The sequence below is a fragment of the Pan troglodytes genome, chromosome 13 (genome assembly GCF_028858775.2).
Source record: "Pan troglodytes isolate AG18354 chromosome 13, NHGRI_mPanTro3-v2.0_pri, whole genome shotgun sequence".
NCBI classification, from domain to species: Eukaryota; Metazoa; Chordata; class Mammalia; order Primates; family Hominidae; genus Pan; species Pan troglodytes.
In genome coordinates, this window is record NC_072411.2 from 123,662,150 (window position 1) to 123,684,057 (window position 21,908).

General features: G+C 39.3%; 1 protein-coding gene across 4 annotated transcripts in view; it reads right to left on the reverse strand.

Annotated features, from left to right (window-relative positions):
• Nucleotides 1-4,582: 4,582 nt before the first annotated feature.
• The window catches only part of EPHA4 (EPH receptor A4), a 156,276-nt gene continuing 138,950 nt past the window's right edge, over nt 4,583-21,908 (reverse strand). For 3 of the 4 annotated variants that reach the window (XM_009444396.5, XM_001164828.7, XM_063790801.1), the window contains exons 15-19: nt 20,952-21,101; nt 16,791-16,984; nt 13,296-13,451; nt 12,037-12,969; nt 4,583-7,090 (exon numbers count right to left, since the gene is read on the reverse strand). In XM_009444396.5, coding sequence (XP_009442671.1) covers nt 12,855-12,969; nt 13,296-13,451; nt 16,791-16,984; nt 20,952-21,101 — 615 coding nt within the window. In that variant the 3' untranslated portion in view covers nt 4,583-7,090; nt 12,037-12,854. Of the gene's footprint in view, nt 7,091-12,036; nt 12,970-13,266; nt 13,452-16,790; nt 16,985-20,951; nt 21,102-21,908 lie in introns of those variants that run through there. The other variant, XM_054679415.2, reaches the window with a different exon arrangement.

Genomic DNA, 21,908 nt, shown 5'->3' on the forward strand with positions numbered 1-21,908 from the left:
CAGAGCAATTGCCAGAAATAAGATATGTCAGGGGTCTATTACCCACTCAACTGGGAGCCATCAGTGGCTCAAGGCACTTCCTCCAAAAGGAAAGGGTAAAATAACTGAGGCTAAAGCCCACTATAGCTCCATGTCTTAATTTGCTTGTTGATTTGTGTCATGCATTTTTTCATTGTCAAAACCCATTTGGCTCTTTACTGTAGCTGGAAGAATGCAAACATCTTAGCCCAGGTCATGATTTTGGTGCACACTGTGCCCTACATGATTTAAAATCACCTATGTGAGCTCTGAAAGCAGGACTTCAACATTCCCACTTTCCAGTAGCACAATCTCTCCAACACTTGCTCTACACCATACATGCCCTATCCCCGCCAGTACTACAGCCACCTAGCCCAGCAATGTAAAAAAGCCAATCTCCACTCAGCTGCAAACCTAGCTAAATACTTGGAATATGCCTTGGGGTGTAGAGGTAGAGGATTCGAGAGACTTGAGCTTTTGTATTGACTGTAGAGCCATAAGCTATGCAACGTGGAGTGAATCTGATTGCTGCTCTTTCAGATTTTTCATCTGACACTCCAAAGAATAGATTTCCAAAATGTATTTCAGAGAATTTTTATTCCATGGAGATGTTAAAAGGGATTCATTTCCAAATAGATTTGCAAAAGGTTAGGGTAAATTGGCAAAAATTGGTTTCTTTACTATAGGGCTTCTCAGAGTCTATGATATATCAATGTGCCTTATGAATCTACAGAAAAGGGTTGTGAAATACATCATTGTTACTCAATCTTATTAGGCCATAGAGACTTCCCTGCCCTAACCTATCTTCCGCTGAATAATACTCATTGACATCTTATCATCCTAATGTCATATCTAAATACCCACTCTCTGTTGTGCTACATTTGGACAGTATCTCCTGCAAATGGACTCATTCACACGGCCTGACTGGTCCATATAGACATCTGTGTTTGTATAGTAGTTTGTATAGTTGTGCTTTCTATAGTAGTTTTCCATAGAATTGATTACACTGAGTTCTCAGAACATCCTGACAAAGTAGGGAGCACTTTCTGACATTTTAAAAATGAGTAAACAGAATTTCAGGGAGGTTAAGTGGTTTGCCCAAGGTCACACAACCAAAAAGTAGCCAAAGCGGAATTTACATGAAGTATTTTATTACATCATGCTCAGTCTGTACCTCAGTTAATTTTCCTCTTGTCTTGGGATCCATTTTTTGCTTCTATTTAGTTAATAACTAGTCTCTCTTTGTCACAGGCCATCATCAAAGCGAAGAATGGCATTTGACAAGTGCTATCCATGGCTTTTATGCATAGAACACAAAAATGATAATTAAGGAAAATCACTACCTTCTCCCCAGTTATATATCAGATGGCTGTATCTTAGTGATAACAGATTATACTCTGCTTTTAGTAAAAAGTAGAATATGGAGATGAATTCTTACAAAACACAGTGTGTTAGATGAACATTGTATTTATGTTACAGTTCTTTTCCACTAGAACTTACCAAAAACAAACAAGCAACATGACGAATCAGTAAAACAATAAGCTATTCGGCAACAGGATAGTCAAGCAGTGTTTAGGGAAGAGTGCAATGGCATATAAACCTGCTAACAATGGCATATAGCGCTGTCATCAAACTGAAACATACCCACCTGATAAACTGTTTGATGAGATAGGATGGAGCAGCTTGGGCTCATCACTGAGTACGCCAGGATGGTATAGAGGTTAGGAGCAAATAGCTGGAGTCCAGCAGCTTGTGTTTAAATCACAAATTCTAATCCTTATTAGCAGGGTAGCCTTGGACTTGCTGTATGCCTTAGTGTTCTCACCTATAAAATGGGGATAAGAGTAATTTTAACATAGGCTGTTGTGAAAATTTAGAGCTTAGTACCATGTCTGGTATTCAGTGAGTGTTCAAATATGTTAAAAAGAATGAAATCTTGTACGTGTGGGCGCTAACTCCAATTCTTATGAAGCCCTAGATCAAGGTTTTAAGGTCTAGCTCAGCTGATAAATGTCAAGGGGCTAGGGTGGTGTGTTCTTGCACATTTTAGTTGTATTTTTATTTTTCAAAGGAAAAAGAATGTTTTACATCTCTTGCCTGGTATTAGGGTTTTTATTTTATGCTCCCCACCCACCTCCTTCCTCCTAGGGAGACTGAGTGGCTAAGGGAATTTAAACCATGAAAGGCAGGCACTTTCATGTATAAACAAAAGATTGTGCCTAGAGAAAGTGTAGAGATCTGCAATGCAGAAAGGAAAAATGCAATTTCTAAAGCATCTGGATAAATGAGGATGCGAACGCAAATGTTATAGCAAGTCTGAATGTTGTTTGTGCTTCTCGGCATCTTGGGGAAATGACCATTTGACGCTTGTGGGAGATCATACTCAAAGCTTGCAGATGCATTCACTTCTCCAAGACACTTTCCCTGACTTTCTCTAGGTGCATGATTTTCCTTTGTACTTGTAGAGACTCTTCAGCCACCCAACACTTTCAGTTCCTCTTCCTATGCTTACAAGAAAACAAATTTCCCACCCCTCAGGAGGTTATGTTTGGTTCATGTGATTGGGTTCTGGCCAATGAGATAAAAGGAGTTGAAACAGAAGCCCTTTCTAAGCCTGGTCATAAAGCTTTCAAGAGAATTGTCCACATTCTCTTCCCCTTATGTGGTGCCCTTGGTCACGTAATGAACATGGCAGATCGCAGCTGGGAAGGAACTTGGATCCATGAGTCACTGCATGGAAAACAGTTGCCAGGAAAATCCTCTGGATCTTCATCACACTGTGAAGTAAGTTAGAAATAAATTTTGTCTGTGAAACCACTGAGAATGTGGTTGCATTATTAGAAGCTTGCATTCATTAGCACAAATACTATGAAATGTGATGTTATACTACACTAAAATCAATCTCAAAATTACTGTTAAGTTTACATGTGGCTGGACATTGAGTGCAGAAAAATAGACATTGGAGACTTTGAAAGGTAGGAGGGTGAGAAGGGGCTGAGGGATGAGAAATTACTTAACAGGTGCAATGTACATTCTTTAGGTGATGGTTAAACTAAAAGCTCAAACTTCACCACTATGCAATATACCTATGTAACAAAACTGCACTTGTACTCCTTACATTTGTACATTTAGGCGGGGTGCGGCGGCTCATGCCTGTAATCCCAGCACTTTGGGAAGCTGAGGTGGGTGGATCACCTGAGGTCAGGAGCTTAAGAACAGCCTGGCCAATGTAGCGAGACCCTGTCTCTACTAAAAATACAAAAATTAGCTGGGCGTGGTGGTATGCGCCTATAGTTCCAGCTACTTGGGAGGCTGAGGCAGGAGAATAGCTTGGACCCGGGAGGTGGAGGTTGCAGTGAGCTGAGATCATGCCAGTGCACTCCAGCCTGTGCCAGAGAGCGAGACTCCATCTCAAAAAAAAAAAAAAATAATAATAGTATATTTAAAAATTACAAGTGGCAATTTTGATACCACCCTACCAGCTCATTTTAGAACATTTAGGGAAAAATGCTTTGTGGGTTGACATTCTGTCTTGCTAAACAAGTGAGGGAGAAAATGCCAAACCTAATCCCTTTCGAATCACAAATATGCTGCCAACTACCATACATATTAATATAGTTGACACTAGAGAGCAGCTTAAGTAAGGCATAAACACAAAGTAACCAGACAAGACCCAGGTTCTGAAATTCTTTTTAAGACTCATGTTTTACAATGTTGCCGGTAACACTAAAGGCACACCCCTGCCCTCTGAAGCCAGCTGCTCTTAGGGGCTTTAGCTGAGATACTAAAATAAAACTTAAATCTGATGTTCAATCAATAGGGACTTTGCCAATTGATAATTTAATGAAATAGCATCACGAGGAGATCATTCAACTTTAAAACTGTGGTCCTTAATATTTTTATATCCCATAGCAATTTAGAATTTGATGAAATTTTGAAAACCTCCCCATCAAAACACATATACAAATGTAATAACTGACATTTGTTCAGTTTTAGGGATGCTGTTGGACCTGCTGGAGCACCAGTGTACCCTCGAGGATCCGTGGATCCTAGGTTGAAAGCACCTGGCAAGGATGGGTAGCTGGTTGCTTGGATCAGTGACAAGGATGTAAGAGAGCAAACTGGGGGTATTGAAGAAGAAAGTTTATATCATCAAAAAAGCTACTGAGTATCACCACCATTTGTTGAGTTCTGGCTGGATGTTAGACACTGTGCTAAATGTTTCAGTATATTTAATCTTTTTAAAGCTCTTGTATTGTAATTATCCTACAAGCAAGGAAATGGGCAGAGAGAAGTTAAGAGACTTGCCCTAGACTGTATAATTAGTAAGTGGTGAAGCCTGAATGCCAACCATAGTCTACAGTCTTAATTACAATGGTCTAAGTCAGATTTTTCAAATGCGTTGTTCTCAAGGGTGAAGAATCTTTAGAAGATAATAATTTTTAACCTCTAAGTATGCTCAGTTGGAATTTAAGATTTTTTGTTTTAATTAAATGACAACAAATAATTAATTCATTTAGGCACACCATATATATAGCAAAAGTTATTGAAAGAGACAACCAGATTGCAGGGTTGTATACGGCAACTACTTTATTATTTTCAAATGCAAACTCTTTGCATTTAGTTTGCTATTTTACAATTTTACAAACTAGGTATAAAAGACCATAAATAAATGACATAAGTTATGTGTACCTAAAGTTCATGAAGGGAAGAAAAATACCTTGACAAATTAAAACAAAATAGAAAATCTATGTCTAACTCCAGAAATCACTCAAATTTTGGAACGTGTGAACCGAACAATGTTCCGTTAATTTCTTTTTCAGTATGAACTAAATTATAATATGCCTTATACATTCTAATTTTAACCACAGTCCTTGCATATTCCAACATACTTAGAGTGATACAAAAAATAAACGCACTCTTCAGTGTGTATCAATGCTTGATGTTGTTTGGAGAATGTTAAATAAGTGAAAATATTGCTTCTAGAACTTTCCTTTACGGGTCAGAATTTAAGTGTCTTCAGACAAATATCGAGGCTATACGGGTGTACGGATTAATACACATATCCTTCACAGATTGAATACAAGAGGTCTCAGAACGCACACACCAGCAGTGTAGCGAGCACAACCTTTCTTTAAAATAAGAACGTTTTTCAACCCACCAGAACATTTCACTCGTAAGATTGCTAAAAAATAACTTGGGGCCTGCATACACAAGGTGAAGCTACTTGATTTGGTGCAGCGGGGTAGTTTCCCACTGCTCTAGAGATCGGCACATGAGTTAGCATTGGAGCTCACTCGGCCAGGGCTTGCCCACGGGCTTAGACCCAGACCCTGAAGTTGGCCTCCTACCCTTACCTCTGGAAAAGATGAACTGCTCAGAGAGTCAACCTCATTTCTTTATACATATTTTTCAGGCATCAATGCATAGGCACATCCCTTAAAAAATATATTAAGGTCCCCAAAAAGGGGTGAATCAACTTTGTCACTCTGGCATAGAACACAATGCCATACACCCTGTCAGAATGTAATAAATATTTATTGATGATTTTCTTTACTTATTCAACAATAAATGGTTCAGAATCTATTTTTTTCCTCGTTTTTCCCTGATTTGATGTTATAGCTTATAGAAATGGCCACGGTTTCTGCAACCATAGCTTAGGATAAGCAAGGCAGCCACTCAGATTATGAAAAATGGCAGTAAGTTGGCTGGAGTTTGGTATACATATCATATCAATACTGAATCTTCACACTCCGGAGCTCCGATTCTAGAAGGCTGATGCTCTTGTGAGGGCAATAGGAGTTAGCTGCATATTAATTACTGTAGAACTTTCCAGGTAATTAGGGAATCTGAAATTGCCTGAGGCCATTTCATCCCAACTACCTTAACCTCAAGAGTCACTGGCATGTATTTTTCTGTGATATTGGGAGACAAAGTATTAATCCAGGACACACCATCTCAAAGCTGACACACATATCTACGTTCATCTCCAAAAGTATATGAATTGCATATATTTGTTCGCATTCAACAAGTCCATTTATGCAGGAAAACAAAGGCTACTTGTACTCCATTTGCGGTTACCAGACACATTCCATCTCCTTCTCTCTCTCCATCAAGGAACTGATGATTCAGATGAGTTCAATCAGAAAATTTGTAATTTTGATGATGGGTTGTCACCTGAATGGATTTATATTTTAAATTACTTCACCATTAAGGTGAAAATGCCTCTGTCCAAAGCTGTAGAATTCTTATTAAGGTTAGTGTGACAGCTACAAAATACACGTGTAGATACAGGATGCTGAACATCTCTGGGTTGTCTTTCCAAGGGGATGGTCTCCAGGTCCACTGTATCATGTAGTTCTTCATCTTGAAACTGGTGGAAAACCAGAACTCTCCAGGTGTAGCATTCCACAACATTCATGGGTAGTCCTAAGCATGAGGCTACACACATACACACACCCACACACAGACAGGCACGCATACACACACACTCACACCTATGTACACACATCAAAAGAGATAGTCAGCTCATATTTAGTCTAAGAAAAAAATATATTTATATCACTGCAATGGCACACCCTGGGTAAAATGTTACTTCCGCAATGCATATCATAGGCAGCTCATGGAACTGGCTTTGTTTTGTGTGGTTGCACCTGACCTGGTGTCCATAGTAAGACCTGTAGCATTTGGTCACTTGCTGCCACACCAATGCAGCAGTGACACACAGGAATGAAATATGGAAATACATATAAATAAAACCGCAAAGAGTCTGGGGGCAAGGGCTCTGCAGAGCTGGTGCTGCGAGACAGTGCATTCCTCAGTGCAACTGGAGAACAGATGCTGAATCTTAAGTGTTTGCTGTTTCTTTCACTGCGAAAGGGGATTTGAAAGTCACACATTTATTCTTTTCAGGTATGGGTGTTGTTTCATCAGTGTCTTTGCCCCAGAACTGGCGTAATTGAAGCAGAAGAAACACATTTAGACGGAACTGAGGAGGGTGTGTTCTGTTTTCTTCCACGGGCTTTGTAATCAACAGGAAGGGCTGTGAGGCCAAGATAGCAGAATCTACTCCCTGCAGATAAAAGAGCAAGACTTTAGACAAAACGTCGACCCATATTGCTAGCCAACTGTCAACCACTATTGTAAGAAAGAATATATAGGTTCGTAGAAGTTGGTATCCTTCAGTAAAAGTAGTTCAGTGGTGAGATCACGAATTATACTTTCCTTTTCTGAAAAATAGCAATTATAAAAGCAAAAAAAACCTGTTTACTAACAGCTTAATTACAACTCTGAGATAGGTACTATTCTTATCTCCATTATATGGATGAGGAAATTGAGCATAAGGAGACTAAGTACCCTGCCCAATGCCATACCCGCTGGAGTGGCAAGGCTGGGATTAGACCCCACAAAGTTCTAATTGATATTTATGCTTTAACCACCGTGTTGAACAGCCTGTCTATGAAATGAAAATCCTGACTTGTTTCAGTTCACAATCCACCCATAGTCAACAATAATGACTGAGAAATGCAAACTAAGGGCCGGGCGCCGTGGCTCACGCCTGTAATCCCAGCGTTTTGGAGCCGAGGTGGGCGGATCACGAGGTCAGGAGATTGAGACCATCCTGGCTAACATGGTGAAACCCCGTCTCTACTAAAAATACAAAAAATTAGCCAGGCGTGGTGGCGGGCGCCTGCAGTCCCGGCTACTCGGGAGGCTGAGGCAGGAGGAGAATGGCGTGAACCTGGGAGGGCGGAGCCTGCAGTGAGCCGAGACCGCGCCACTGCACTCCAACCTGGGTGACAGAGCGAGACTCTGTCTCAAAAAAAAAGAAAAGAAAAAAAAGAAAAATGCAAACTAAGAAGTGAAAAAAAGTGGTTGTTTTTCTTAACAAGAGAGTAACTCCTGATAAATAGAAGTATCTAATCTAACATAGCGAAAGAGCCATACTCTCTACATGTAAACAGGCAGGAGAGAGGGAACATGGGACACAGGGAGAGACTTGCTCTGTGAATGACAGAGGTCTTCTAGGTTCAAGCCTCCTTCCACATACCAAGAACTAATCAGCCGCAGGCTGGAATTCTAGACATCAGCCTGGAATCGAACAAGGCTGGCACACAGCAATGGAATCCTCATGGCTCCTCATTGTCCATATATTTGTCACATAATCAACTCAAACCAAAGGAAGTAAGTTCCCTTCTTTCATTTATAACAACCAACTATCCAGATTACTTATTGGACTATGCCTCCCACCACAGTGACCATGTTTAGCAGCTGGTGGCCTCAAGCAAAGGGCAGTAATTAAGACCAAAATGCACTTTTATAGATTATTTTGCCTATTTTATCAAATCACTTGTCTGTTTTGCATATGTGTACATTTATCGTGTAGAGAATAAAATTTAATTTTTTGTAGTAAACGACCATATTTAAAATTGTAGAAAACACTTTAGTCTATTTAAAGAGAGAGAAATAGTTTTCTGGCCAGGTGTTGTAGCTCATACCTGTAATTCCAGCACTTTGGGAGCCCAAGGAGGGAGGACTGCTTGAGCCCAAGAGTTTGAGACCAGCCTGGGCAAAAGAGCAAGACCCCGTCTTTAAAAAAAAAAAAAAAAAAAAATTAGCCAGGCATGGTTGTGCACACCTGTGGTCCCAGCTACTCAGGAGGCTGAGGTGGGAGGACTGCTTTGGCTTGGAAGACACAGGCTGCGGCCACCATGACTGTGCCACTGCACTCCAGTGGCGACTGAGTGAGATCCTGCCTCAAAAAAAAAAAAAAAAAAAAAAAAGGAAAGTTTGCTCATCAGTTATCCAGAAACAAATTTTATTTGAGCAATTTAAAATTATAAATGTGGGTTAGGGTATAACTACCCATATCTTCAAGAAGCCATTTGTTAGCCACTAAGGCTGTTCATGTCGACATAAATGTCGACATGAACATGAATGTTATGTTGACAATTATGTAAAAATGACAGAAAAGTCATCAAATCTACTTTCTAACTATTTCCTCTCTGGAAATCGGTCAAATCCATCGAATGTAGTTTTTGAAACCTGAATGTGAAGGGATTTCATCAGGTGGGCAGGTATTTATGTGAAGTATGAGGAGAACATGAATATGATCTTAAAACGCTACAGTGTATTCCACGTCCTGCGGACACACAAGGTTGGTGATGGTTTCTTTTGCTACTAGAAATTCTTAAAGGAGAAAGAATGGTCTCATAAACACGTGTTGCCTTTCAGTCTGCCAATTCCTTCTCCACTTAACATCTGGATATCAATAGATATTACATAAATATATTTGTAATATTAAGTGGGCAATTTGGGGACTTGGTGTGTATGCAGAAATGATTGGACATTTGAATTGAGATGTAAGGGAGTGTGAAGACTTGTATCTACTTAATGCCAGGATACGAGTTGAGTGAAATAAGCCTTCTCCTCACCATTGAATTCAGGCAACTCCTTTATCATGGGAAATTTCTTAAACAGAGACCAGACAAAGCATGTGGTCTATGTAGGGTCATGAGTTAAGGAGAATTCATTGTGACTAAATAAACAAAGGCTTGTTCCTTTGAGTCAGTCGTGATGACATCGAAATGTCTTTACCGTCCAGTTCTTTTCATTGCAATAGAATTTTACTTTTGTATCACTGTCTTTCCCATTACAAAACAATAATTTTATAAATGTCAAGGCTAAATAATGCATGTTTATCCTGCCAGCATAACTTGAAAGGTCTACCACCATTGTATAAATATGTATTTACCTCCAAACTCTCATAAATCCATTTAAGTGAAGAAGCTTCACTGCGTGACCCCCCTACCACTGAACTTCATTTCACCCCACTCTGGCATGTTGTAATAAAACAATTGGGGTTACAAGTGAAAGACAGATGAATAATACTTGGACAATGTTGGAGGAAGAAGCGCACCTTTCTTCTGTGGAGCTCGCCGCGTTTTACTTAAGAATATTTCATACACACTTGCAACAACACCATGCATTAGGAAAGGTGTTATTATTAAGGTATCATTATCTCTCTAATTTCCAGGTGGAGGAACTGAGTTATAAAGAAAAGTGGAGTGAATTTCCCAGTGTCAACATTTCAGTTGGCTTTAGAATCCATAGCTGTCCGGATGCCAGAGTCTGGCTCTGCGCCCTGGGAAACAGCATCATTCCTATTGTTCTCACATTTCTCTTCTAAAACTTCATGGAGGTAGTGGAGAGAGTTAACACTTCTACTGTTGCTGGATATTATTTTAGGCACTTGGAAAGTCCTTTTTTGGCCTTTGCATCGGCCTTGACTCTAATATATGCATATGTTGAAATTTTGAAGATTCAGACGGCGACCTTTGAATAAAATAAGATTTCATACTTCACCTCTCCTTTGATCCTTCCCTGATTACTTCATTTACAGAAATACCTGCTGAGCAGGAACAAAACAACACCAGCATAGTATATAATGTTGTTAGGCTATTTCAGAATGGACATGTTCTCTTTTGAAATGGTCTGCTTTTAATATGTTCAGTGTTTAGAAAATACCTTGTCTTAAGTTGTAGACTTTAAGAAAAAAAAAACTTTTAATTACTCAGTGTACACAAGGTAACATTCTGTTGTTAGTTAAAATACAATGCCAGTTAGTTAAAATACAATGCCAGCTGGGCGCAGTGACCGACGCCTGTAATCCCAACACTTTGGGAGGCTGAGGCAGGTGGATTGTCTGAGATCAAGAGTTCGAGACCAGCCTGGTCAACATGGTGAAACCCCGTCTCCACTAAAAATACAAAAATTAGCCAGGCCTGGGTGGTGGGTGCCTGTAATCCCAGCTACTTGGGAGGCTGAGGCAGAATTGCTTGAGCCCAGGAGGCCAAGGTTGCAGTGAGCCAAGATTGCACCACTGCACTCCAGCCTGGGCAACAGAGTGAGACTTTGTCTCAAATAGTAATAATCATAATAATAATAATTTTTTTTTTTTTACCAAGCAAGCAAAAGAAACAAAAAAGTCCTACATTTGTCAGCTTTTAACATGAATATCCAGAACTCCTAGACTTCTGCAAAAGTGGTGATAAAACAAAGATTGTTGGAGTAGTTTTAAAAACAAATTTCACATTCCTTCTGAACAGAAAAGCTTTTACAACTTATGTTGCAAAAAAGGTTTTTACTAAACTGTCATGATTTGACAGCATCAAATTTAACATTCCTTGCTCTATAAGAAATAGCTTTCAGGATACAACCAAGGGGAAAGAAAGGTCGTTAAAATCAGCAACTCTTGTTTAAAAGTGATAAAAATGAAATAACTCAAAAAAAAAAAAAAGAATGAAAAGTTAAAATGTGTCCAGTCCAAAGTTATGTCCTTTGTTTCTAGGAATGAACAAACTCAATGCTGGTATATAAAAACAGAAGCATTGAAAGCTAATAGGTTTATGGATGAGCAGTGCATTTTTCAGTAGTTCAACTTTCTGATCATGAGGAAGCCGAGGCGAGTTCCAAGTCTCACCACTGGCATCTTGGTAAATCCTCTTTGGCCCTGTTTGGGGATGGAGTTTCCTGGAGCAGGACAGAAAATGAGGCTAATGGAAAAGTCTCGCCAGTACTTCTCCAATGAGGTAAACTCTCCAAAGGACGGGACCCATGACCTAACAAGGTTAGAGAGAAAGCCTCCTGTGCTTGCTGCCTGGTGCCCAGAAGATAATAAATACGTGTACCATGAATGAATGGCACCAAAGGACAGGAGGAGCCCTTCGTGATGGAAAGCACACAGTCAACAGCCAGTGAGCATCTAGGACCATCCCTCAGAGCCTGACCTCATCTGGTTCATATGTCACTTCTCCCTGGAAGAATAGCAGGGAAACCACACTGTGTTTGGTCTCCTCTTTCACTGTCAAAAAAGGACTGAAATCCTGAAAAACATCAACACAACCTGAGAGACACGAGAGAGTATTTTTCTGTTTTCAGTATTTCGAATGAGATCAAGTTTAAAACACAAAAGGAGTTTTCACTGGAGAAAAATTCATTCTTGGTTGTTGGACTTACCTTGCAGATCTGGGGTCGCTTCTTTAAAGGAGCGAAGTATGAACGTTCTCTATTCCAGATTGTCACAGCCCACTATCCACAAGATAGTTAGGACAAGTTTGTAAAGTCCCAAAATAAGACTTTATATGGCACAGCCTCAGGCCCAAAGAAACAGACCTCATTTGTCCAGTTAGGGGTTATGGGGCTTGGGTTACGTATATATATATTTTAAATCCACTTTCCCTTTCTTTCCAGGCCCCCTGTGTCATAGGAATCCACCAGGCGGCTTGAGCACTGAAGAGGCAACACTAATGAGCCACGTCGCTTTCTCCTAGGATTTTTTTTTCCCCCATGGTATGAACCAAGCCCTAAAAGCCACAGCTGAGTCCTTAAAAAATGTTCCTAGGCATGGTCTTCATTCCAGTGAAAGACAGATGACTGTAATTTATGCCACAAACAAAATACAATGGTTGTAATTCCAAATGGAGAGAGAATCAGGGATGTCTCAGAAGCTCAGTGTCCGGCAGCAAATACAGCATCAAAACTCAGAGGCAGTGTTCTATTTCTATAGGTACATGTATTTTACAGACTGGTGATGAACAGAAAAGTACTTCTGAGAAACGATTTGTTCCAGGTCTCATTCAAATGACCGGCAGTCATTTCTGTAAGCCCCACAGTTTCAGCAATCTGTACACCAAGCAACGCTGCAGATATTGTTTTTTTTTTCATTTCTTTAATTTCAGAGGGCGAAGACGAAGTAAAAAAAGTGCAGTTCTTCAATTAAAGTGCATGGATGAGGTAAACTAATTTCAAGAGTTTTGAGTTTATTCAGTACTGGCTCAGACGGGAACCATTCTGCCGTGCATCTGCTGCATTTGGGTTCGCATTGCCTGGACACTGCTCAAAATCTTATTCTGGTGCGTGATGGCTGTGATACCAATTCTTGCCAGGTCCCTGTACATAGGGCGACAAAAAAGGGACAGAAGAAGTCACGGGGACTGACAATCTCTTTTCTTGGGCTTCATGCAGACACACGTTTGAATCAGCCACAATTAATACAGCACAACAAGGCAGGTGTATTAAAATGTTTCATTAAGCAATTTAATGCAAGAATGTAGATACTTTATAGAGGCTGTGTAAAATTATACTCAATCAAAATGAGAGGCATTCCAGATTTTTTTTTTTTTAATGAGTAGGATGATTACGCAGCTCAAAGCAAAAAAAAGAAAATACTATTAAATCTAGATTTACCCTTTCGTGTTACATCGTTGAGTACTTACTCCTGGTTCACGTGCACCACAGCCTCTAGTGTGGTATAACCAGCAGCTGTGAAGTTATCCTTATACCGGTCCATTTTAATGGCCTGGAGCCAATCGCCCACGGATACCACAGCAGAGAATTCAGGGGAGCTTGGATCCAACAAGGCAGTGTTAGGTCTAGAAAGAGAACAAGAAAATATAAGCAGAACGGAGCTACCAGTGAGACAAGAAGACTCAGAAATCTGATTGCCTCAAATAGGCAAGGAGAACCGAAAAGCTAAGAGAAGGTTTTAAATGGAACAATTGTTGTTAAATGTAACCATGCAATATTTTGCTCTTAACTTCACAAAGCTGCTAAAGCATGTATCAATCATCCTATTTTTTCTTAATTCTATTTCCTGCGCTTGTTTTATGTGGCCCTCTGAGGGCATTCATGCTCATAGCAGGTCTTTTAACACCCTAGCCTGGGGTGAAGACTGGGAGAGTCCTCATGGCCGAAACCTGTTCAATCTTTGCAGAAAGAGTCCAGTCCCTGCCAGTACTGAATATTACAGACTTTCGTTCAGCAACTATGGAAACCCTAGTGAAGGATGAGTAAGGAAAACTGCGAGCTTGCCACCTGCCAGACTGGATTGAAGCAGAGAAAACAGCAAGAATTCAAGTCCAGCATGCTTCCAGCCTAGTCTGCAGGCAGGCTTGGGGCATTCAAACAAACTTGGGACAGCAGGGAGTTAATCCCCTCTTTAATCAACCCATGCCTGACCAGCACGAGTGCCAAGGCTGGCAGAAGAATGGCCACTTTGATCACTGTTTGGATTGTGGAATGTGCTTCTCGTATTCCCTTGCTGGGGTTCCTGAATAATGATTTCAACAAATTCAAAGCACTTCTTATTAACTTATTTATTAGTTTACTCATTTCTTAGGCCAGGTGTTTTCTATTAGGTCACTGTCACAAGCAATTACAGGCTGGAATTCTGCCTTTCCTAATGATATTGACATATAAAAAATCATTTACTAATAAAAACTATTAAGCGAATTATAGTTAGTTATCTTCATCACCCAATTGCTGAATAACCATAGAGTAGGCCTTCATGGGGGTATTTTATACTACCTTTACTTATAATAACCTGTAGAAAAATACTGCTACTTGTTAAGTCATAGTTTTTGAACTTCTGTTTTTCCTAAAAATTACAGAATGTGTTTGATCTTAACATTTTGACCTGATTTTCAACATGATACTATGTTTAAGTACAAACATTTAAATCACAATTATATCATTACTACTAAATTTTCAACCAAAAAACTCTTTCCTTGTAAAAACAAAATTAAGTCGATATAATGCTTTAATTTTCTACATAGCAGAATTAATCCAATTCAATTTTTAAATTTTTCATTTTTATCTAAATTGACTTGATTTGTATTATTTCTTGTTTATATAAATATTTTGACAAAGATTTGTTTTATCAGTCAGTTTCGTGTCCAAATAATACCTTGCCATTGTAACCTTTCTTTTGTGTCCATTATTTCAATATAAGTTTGATTTTCTAAGTACAATTCTGTAAATGTTTACAGCAAAAATAATCAAGATATAATTATTCTTTCAATTTTGAGTCAACAACAAATGTTACCACATAGAATTTTGGACATTTAATTGAGTGCGGATATATAGCAATAATATTTGTTATTAGACAAAAGCCAATAGTTTGCATTTACTTCTGACTTTAAGCCAAAAGCATTAATGAGGAAGATGTAGGCTCTGAGCACCGACAAGGTCAATATGACCTTACAACGAAAATATCTTCACTCGATGTCAATTAACTTTAAGGGTGGTTCTTCAGCTTGTTCTGGAAGCCTCTGTGCTCTTGGTGGCACACCATGATGTTAGCCTAATTTTGTGCTGAATCACATACCATGTTATACTACATCTCATTATAGGTAAGCCATAATAAGCTTCAAAGCTATTTAAGTACCATCAGCAAAAAGAATTTAGAACTGATAATAGTGTATCTAATACCTCAACTTGTTCTGTACCTTGGGGCAAAGCAGATGCTATGTGATAGTAGTGGTTGAATGACTTATGCTAACAGAAGAAGTACCAAACACCAAAAAACTGGCCTTGAATGGACCCTCAGACAAAATACATGGGCTCTGGTGCTGAAGATCTAAAAGGTGGAAGAGAAGTCAGCTAGATCTGGAAAGGAGGCCTTATAGTCATCTATTTCACCCTCTTGGAGAACAGAAGAACAAGAAATAGCCTCACAATAGTAGGAGACTTTTTTATTTTTTTTAGTTCACATAGTGACCAAGTGGCAGAGGTGAAATGTTAATTCAGCCCTTTTCAGTGTTATTTGAAAAGAGCTGGACAGACCATTGAGCATTTTGTGTAGTTGCTAATGACAGGGATTTGAAAACCTGGCGGAGAATATAGGGTATCTCTACTATCTATTCCACAGTTCTCTTTTTTTTCATGTAATGTGTTTTCCTTCTTTTCTAGAATCTTTAGTCTAAGTTTTCAGGAGAAAGATGAGAGGAGAACACCACAGGGCCTGCAAAGACTGGAAGGGCTTAAATATTGTGGGAGAAAATGTCCTCCTATTGTTAACACAGGATCATGATGAAACAGAAACCTGTGAGAAGCTCAGACTTGGAGATGAGTGAGTGTCTCACCTCTCGCAGGCCTGAGTCACCTGGTCTATTATGCCTGTATTCTAAAATAATTTAACTGATAAAGATGGTCTACACCCTTTCAGATGAGACTACTGATATGTAGGTATCCTGAATCTTATACCAGTAAAGTCCATTCTCCCTGTAGAAAGTTCTCACTGAACTTGTAGGACTTATAGTATCTTTATGTTCTCTACAGACTGATATACTTCTTCATTTTGCTCATTCCAAGAAAATAACTACCTCTTTCAGGTGGTCCAATCATTTTGGTCTTTAAAATCCTTCACAAACGTTCATCTGCATGCTTTATAACTCAATCATTTCCTGTCTTGGCCCTGTTTCCTCCTACTCTGAAAGACTCAGAAAAGGGAAACCAGAAGAACTGAAACCTAATGAATCTCTTTCTTACAATTAACATTTTATAAATCAACTTAAAATTGCCGTGCTTAAAGACCTGTTTTCTAATCCTTATTTCTTACTATTCCAATGTTCCTGCCCCATTTCAAAATACAGCACCTACTGATCTGAACGTCTTCTAAAAGTACATTTCACCCCTCTTCCTAAATTTCAGGCCTGGCATCCTAAAATAGGCACTTCAGTTATTTCTTTCCTACTATTATTATTTTTTAAAGTTTTTTCCTTATAACTATTTGATGCCTGACAGGTATTAGTTATTCAAAATGCTGAATAGAACTACCTGAAATACTCTACTAATTGAGAAAGAAGCCACCCAGGTTGCAGAGAGCCATGAAGTGGCCTCTGATGAAAAGGCAGGAATTTAAGTGAGTCACCACTTGCCTGCCTCCTCTAATGTGTTCTTTCATACATCACTATTAAGTAAGCATGGCTGACCTGGAGCTCTCCGTCCCGGTCCTCTTCAAGCTGTTGGGGTTGCGGATGAGTTTGTCCAACATGTTGACAATCTGCCCAAATTTAGGCCTGTCGCTCCTCTCCTTCTGCCAGCAGTCTAGCATCAGCTGGTGGAGTGCAATGGGGCAGTCCATTGGAGGGGGTAACCGATAGCCTTCCTCAATGGCTTTAATCACCTATGGAAGACAACAGGATGGTATGTTAAGCTGCCAGGCAAGCTGCTGTTCAAGGTTCACCCTTCCGACTGGCATGTTTCTTGTGCACGAAGCTGCCAGCAAGCTGGAGCCTGGGAACAGCTCCAACTCCTTCACATGAGCCAAAGCTAGACCTGAGTATCACTGGCAACAGGAGAGGGAAGCCAGCTGTTGCACTGAGGTGTACTCTAAAGGGAAGACGCATCAATGTTCTCGAGTGGCTAGAGCCCAGTCAGATCCACAATGTGGTGTCAGTTTTGGTGATGGCCCTCAGAGATCATGTGGCCCTGCCCCCTGCCTCCAGTCCCCTGCCCCGCTCCATTCTGCTATTAGCACACCTAAACACTCTTCGCAAAAGAGACTCTGATTTAGTGCCAAAGACCTCCCTTGGGAAGCAATTAATAGCTGTCTCCAAAATGGAATTTTCTTTGCCTCCTTTTAAGGCCCTGTCCTCTTACATAGACAGCCAGTGTGTCAACACCAGAGTCCAAGTCCAGACGCCCAGCCATTTTTTCTTTTGGATTACTCTACCCCTAGACACCAACTCTGAATTGCTTTCTTGGTCTTAGTTGGCTGTCAGTCGACCCTGTTAAAGGTGTTAGTAAGTAGATTTTTTTTAAAAAGTAAAAAACAATTTAAAAAATTCCTTCTTTTGGGGCATTTACATTTTAAAGGAGACCCTCGCACATCTAAAGAAGGAAGTTATAATGGTACATGATAATTGTCTTATTGGCCAAGACCATCCAGAGTGCCCAGAGTGGTCTCCTTGCCTAGTAAGTCATAAATAACACATTCAACAGTCTCTTTGCTAATTCTAATTTTTCTCATCTGTCTTCATAGGCATTAAATTATTTTCTTATAGACTTTTCTCTAACACCCTCCCCCTGCTTTGGGGTATAAATTCCAAGAAAATAATAGGGTAGGACATGCCAAATTTATAGAGGAGAACTACTTCACAGTTTTTTGGCTACTCATTACCTTTGTTTATGGATATCCTCTGAGATTCTGGAGGTGCTTTTATTTGTTTGGGAGTCTAAAAGTTTTATTTGCTTTAAATCACTCCATTTATTTTTCTTTCTATCAACATGATAGCTGCCAGAGAAATAAGCAGTGGTTGAGCCATCCCAATGACTTCACTGGACTCACCCTGTGGTGGGTCTATTGACTGTTCAGAAATTGGCCTTCGAAAGAAAAGAGTCTGTTGGGTCCAGGGTCCATGGATTAGTATGACTGTGATCTTTTTAATAAGAGCACCGTTTCAGTTTAACAAATCATCTTGTGATTTATTAAGCCCTCTGATCCTTTTTCTCCTATGTATTTTGCCAATATCGTGTATCAGTATCACCTACTTTTCTTTGTAAAGCAGACTTCTCTATGCTGTCTTATTGAACCTTATTCTATTTGTTTCTAGCAATTACACTACGACAGTTTGATCACCTGGGTTTCTTTTATCTTCCCAGGTGCATCGTGTTGACTCTAGACTTGATGAGAACATTTTGCACTGAATTGAGGAGAATGAAAGCAACACTGGGCTGATGCCAGCGGAACATAAATTGTTATAACCCCTCAGACTGATTAATGCTCTTTCATAAGCTCCTATCCACTGCCAGCTTGGAAGATGGCTCATAGGTTAGCAAAGCATATTTTCTCAGTTTACTACTAAATATTTTGGGGGGCAGAGGATTAAACTAAACAAAAAACTTGCTAAGTTTGACATATTTTCAACAGTTACTTTCACTCCATTTACCATATGCCAAATTAATTCTATGCATCAAAGTAATTCCCCAGATACATTTCCTATTGATTCCTGTTCTACATAGAATCCAACACAGAGACAAATAACAGATCAATATTATTTGTGAGCAAGAAATGGCTTCAGATGCCTTTTCGTGGATAAAGCCAGAGAACTGAAAGTTCAAAACAACAGAATTCTTTATATATATATATTGTTTTTATATATATGTGTGTGTATATATATATAAAATACATATATATAAACTGCCAAAATTACAGATCTGAACATATTTAGGGTAGAAAAACTGACATCTTTAGATACTCTGCTCTTACGAACATTTGGCCATGATTTCAACGGAAGAAAAAGAAAGCTTAAGTATCGAATAATTACAGTAACTACATTTACTATTTGCTCATTTAGGTTTTTTGTCTTTGTCCCTGTGAGAGTCTCTAACCTGAATCCAAATGTGGCTACAAGAAGCTACTAGAAGCTGTCTGCACAGCATAATCACATAAACAATAGACTACATGCTATTCCCCTCCATAGTCTTCTTCCAACCTGTAATTACTATCACTTAGGCTAGCTGCTTTCTTCCCATCTGCTATGAATCTTCTGTTATAATCCACAGATAATACAATGTGAACACTACCATTCCCCTTAATCTGGTTGGTCAGCATAGAGAATTCTTTTTGCCCCACCAGACATGGAGTGCATTTCTCTATTGCACCGAACATTTTTTTTTTTTTTTTGAGACAGAGTCTCATTCTGTGGCCCAGGCTGAATTACAGTGGTGTCATCTTGGCTCACTGCAACCTCCGCCTCCCAGGTTCAAGCGATTAGCCTACCTCAGCGTCCCGAGTAGCTGGGACTACAGGCGCACACCACCACGCCCAGCAAATCTTTGTATTTTTTTTTTTTTTTTTTTTTTTGAGACGGAGTCTTACTCTTTCGCCCAGGCTGGAGTGCAGTGGCGTGATCTCTGCTCACTGCAATCTCTGCCTCTTAGGTTCTAGCGATTCTCCTGCCTCAGCCTCCTGAGTAGCTGGGATTCCAGGCACCCACCACTATGCCCGGCTAATTTTTTGTATTTTTAGTAGAGACGGGGTTTCACCATGTTGCTCAGGCTGGTCTCGAACTCCTGACCTTGTGATCCACCCGCCTCGGCCTCCCAAAGTGCTGGGATTACAGGCATGAGCCACAGGGCCCGGCCTGCATTGAACATTCTTTAATTGATAAGGCAAACTGCATCCTATTTCTTAAGTGCACGTGGCTCTGTCAAGGCTGTGCAACTGCCTGTTGTTGGAGGAAGACAAGGCAGATGGATAGGTAACATTCCACCACAGAGAGAATTTTTGAAAAGAAGTTTCCAAAATATAATTATAACTGATAAACTGAATACCTTGCATTTGTAAACACTCTCTGATAATGGACTACCACATACATAAAAAATTAGGAAAGTTCGAAAAGTATAGGTGGCCATTTAATTTTAATATGATTCCCAATCTTACCAGAACTAATGTAAACTTTTCCAGAATTAGCTAAAACGTGTTCTAGGAAGACCCCTTGATCAATGCTTTCTTTTATTTTTTTTTTCTTTCTTTCTCACTGGAGATGTTTGTAATTAAATTCTATTACTCTGGAATCTTATTAGTGTCATTATTGAATCCTTTTCTGAAATTGCAGTCATTGTGGATACTCCCTTACAAAGTAGTCCAGATGGTACATTTAAAGGGATGTGCATAATTTACCAAGGGTCATTGAGTGAAGCTTTATTTTAGAGTCCTCAAGGGGCGAGCTCTAATTACAACGATGCCAGCTTTAAAATATTCACTAGTTTTCTTTCAATAAGACTTTCATGTCCGTTTTATCGTATGTGAAATTTATTTTTTCATTATCTTTGCATTTTCTTAAAAGTCAAAGTTTACTTTTGTTTTACTCTGGTTTTGAAAGTTCACCAAGTAAAAATACTATCCCATATTTTTTATCCATGAATCTATGTGCGTATGTATCTATCTCCCACACTGTACCATGTAGGCCATTTACTTCTTGTCCTTGAAATCAATAGTCATTGGTTGTAATGTTGAACTAGCTTGCTAGATATAGCTGTATTAAGAAATTTGAGTTTAATGTATCATTTCAAACTCCATCATACAGTAATGCAGAACTTCCTGAATCTCAATGTGAAAAAATATATTTCAGAACATAGAGACTTACATCTTGATTGGACATATCCCAATAGGGCCTCTCCCCGTACGACATCACTTCCCACATAACGATTCCATAGCTCCATACATCACTTGCTGATGTGAATTTACGATAGGCAATTGCTTCTGGCGCAGTCCACCGGATAGGAATCTTGCCACCCTGTGAACATTTGAGCCATAAGTTATTCCTTAAGTACATCACTGATGTGCCATTTTAGATTCGGAATGTAGTTCCTGCTAGCCAAGCAGGACAACAGCATTCTTGAGATAGCTCTCAAAACAATAAGACACTTGTTCATTTTAACGCAAGTCTTCCAGGTTAACACAGTTCTCTTATGTTTTCTTTACTCACAGGGAAGTGACTAAGTAATCTAATTATGTTTTTAAAGCCTACCTATTATCTGAGCTCTGCTTAAGGCAATATTCTAGAAAAAAAGAAATCTCAGGTTTTACAAAATACGTGTTATCTACGGGGTATCAGTGATATGTAGCTGACATTTGTTTGATTTTTTGTTGGATTCTCTCACCCAGGAGCACAAAGGAAGGCAATGCTTACACTGCTTCAAAAATCATGAATGAAGGAATTTAAATATGAACATTTCTATCCATCACACAAGTCTACCTCCCCTTATACAGCATGAGAAATATGTCCAATAGCTAGGGGATGATATGATAAATAGGCCTTTAGAGAAAGCCAAATAATACCAGATACTAGAGCCATTAATGACTTTAATGGAGTAAGGGCAGGATATTAGTTGTTATTAAATTAAAAAAAAAAAAAAGACTTGTAAAATGGTAAAGCAAGTGAATATTACCCAGGAAAAGTTTCAAAACACACTTTTTTTTCTGCCTCAAATGTCTTGTTTGTTTATGCTTAGGTATAAGGTATTTTCAGTCAGGTTTTCAATGTCCTAGGGTTCCACCTGGGGAAATTAATTCAAGTCTAATTCAGACCCTTGAGGTATCC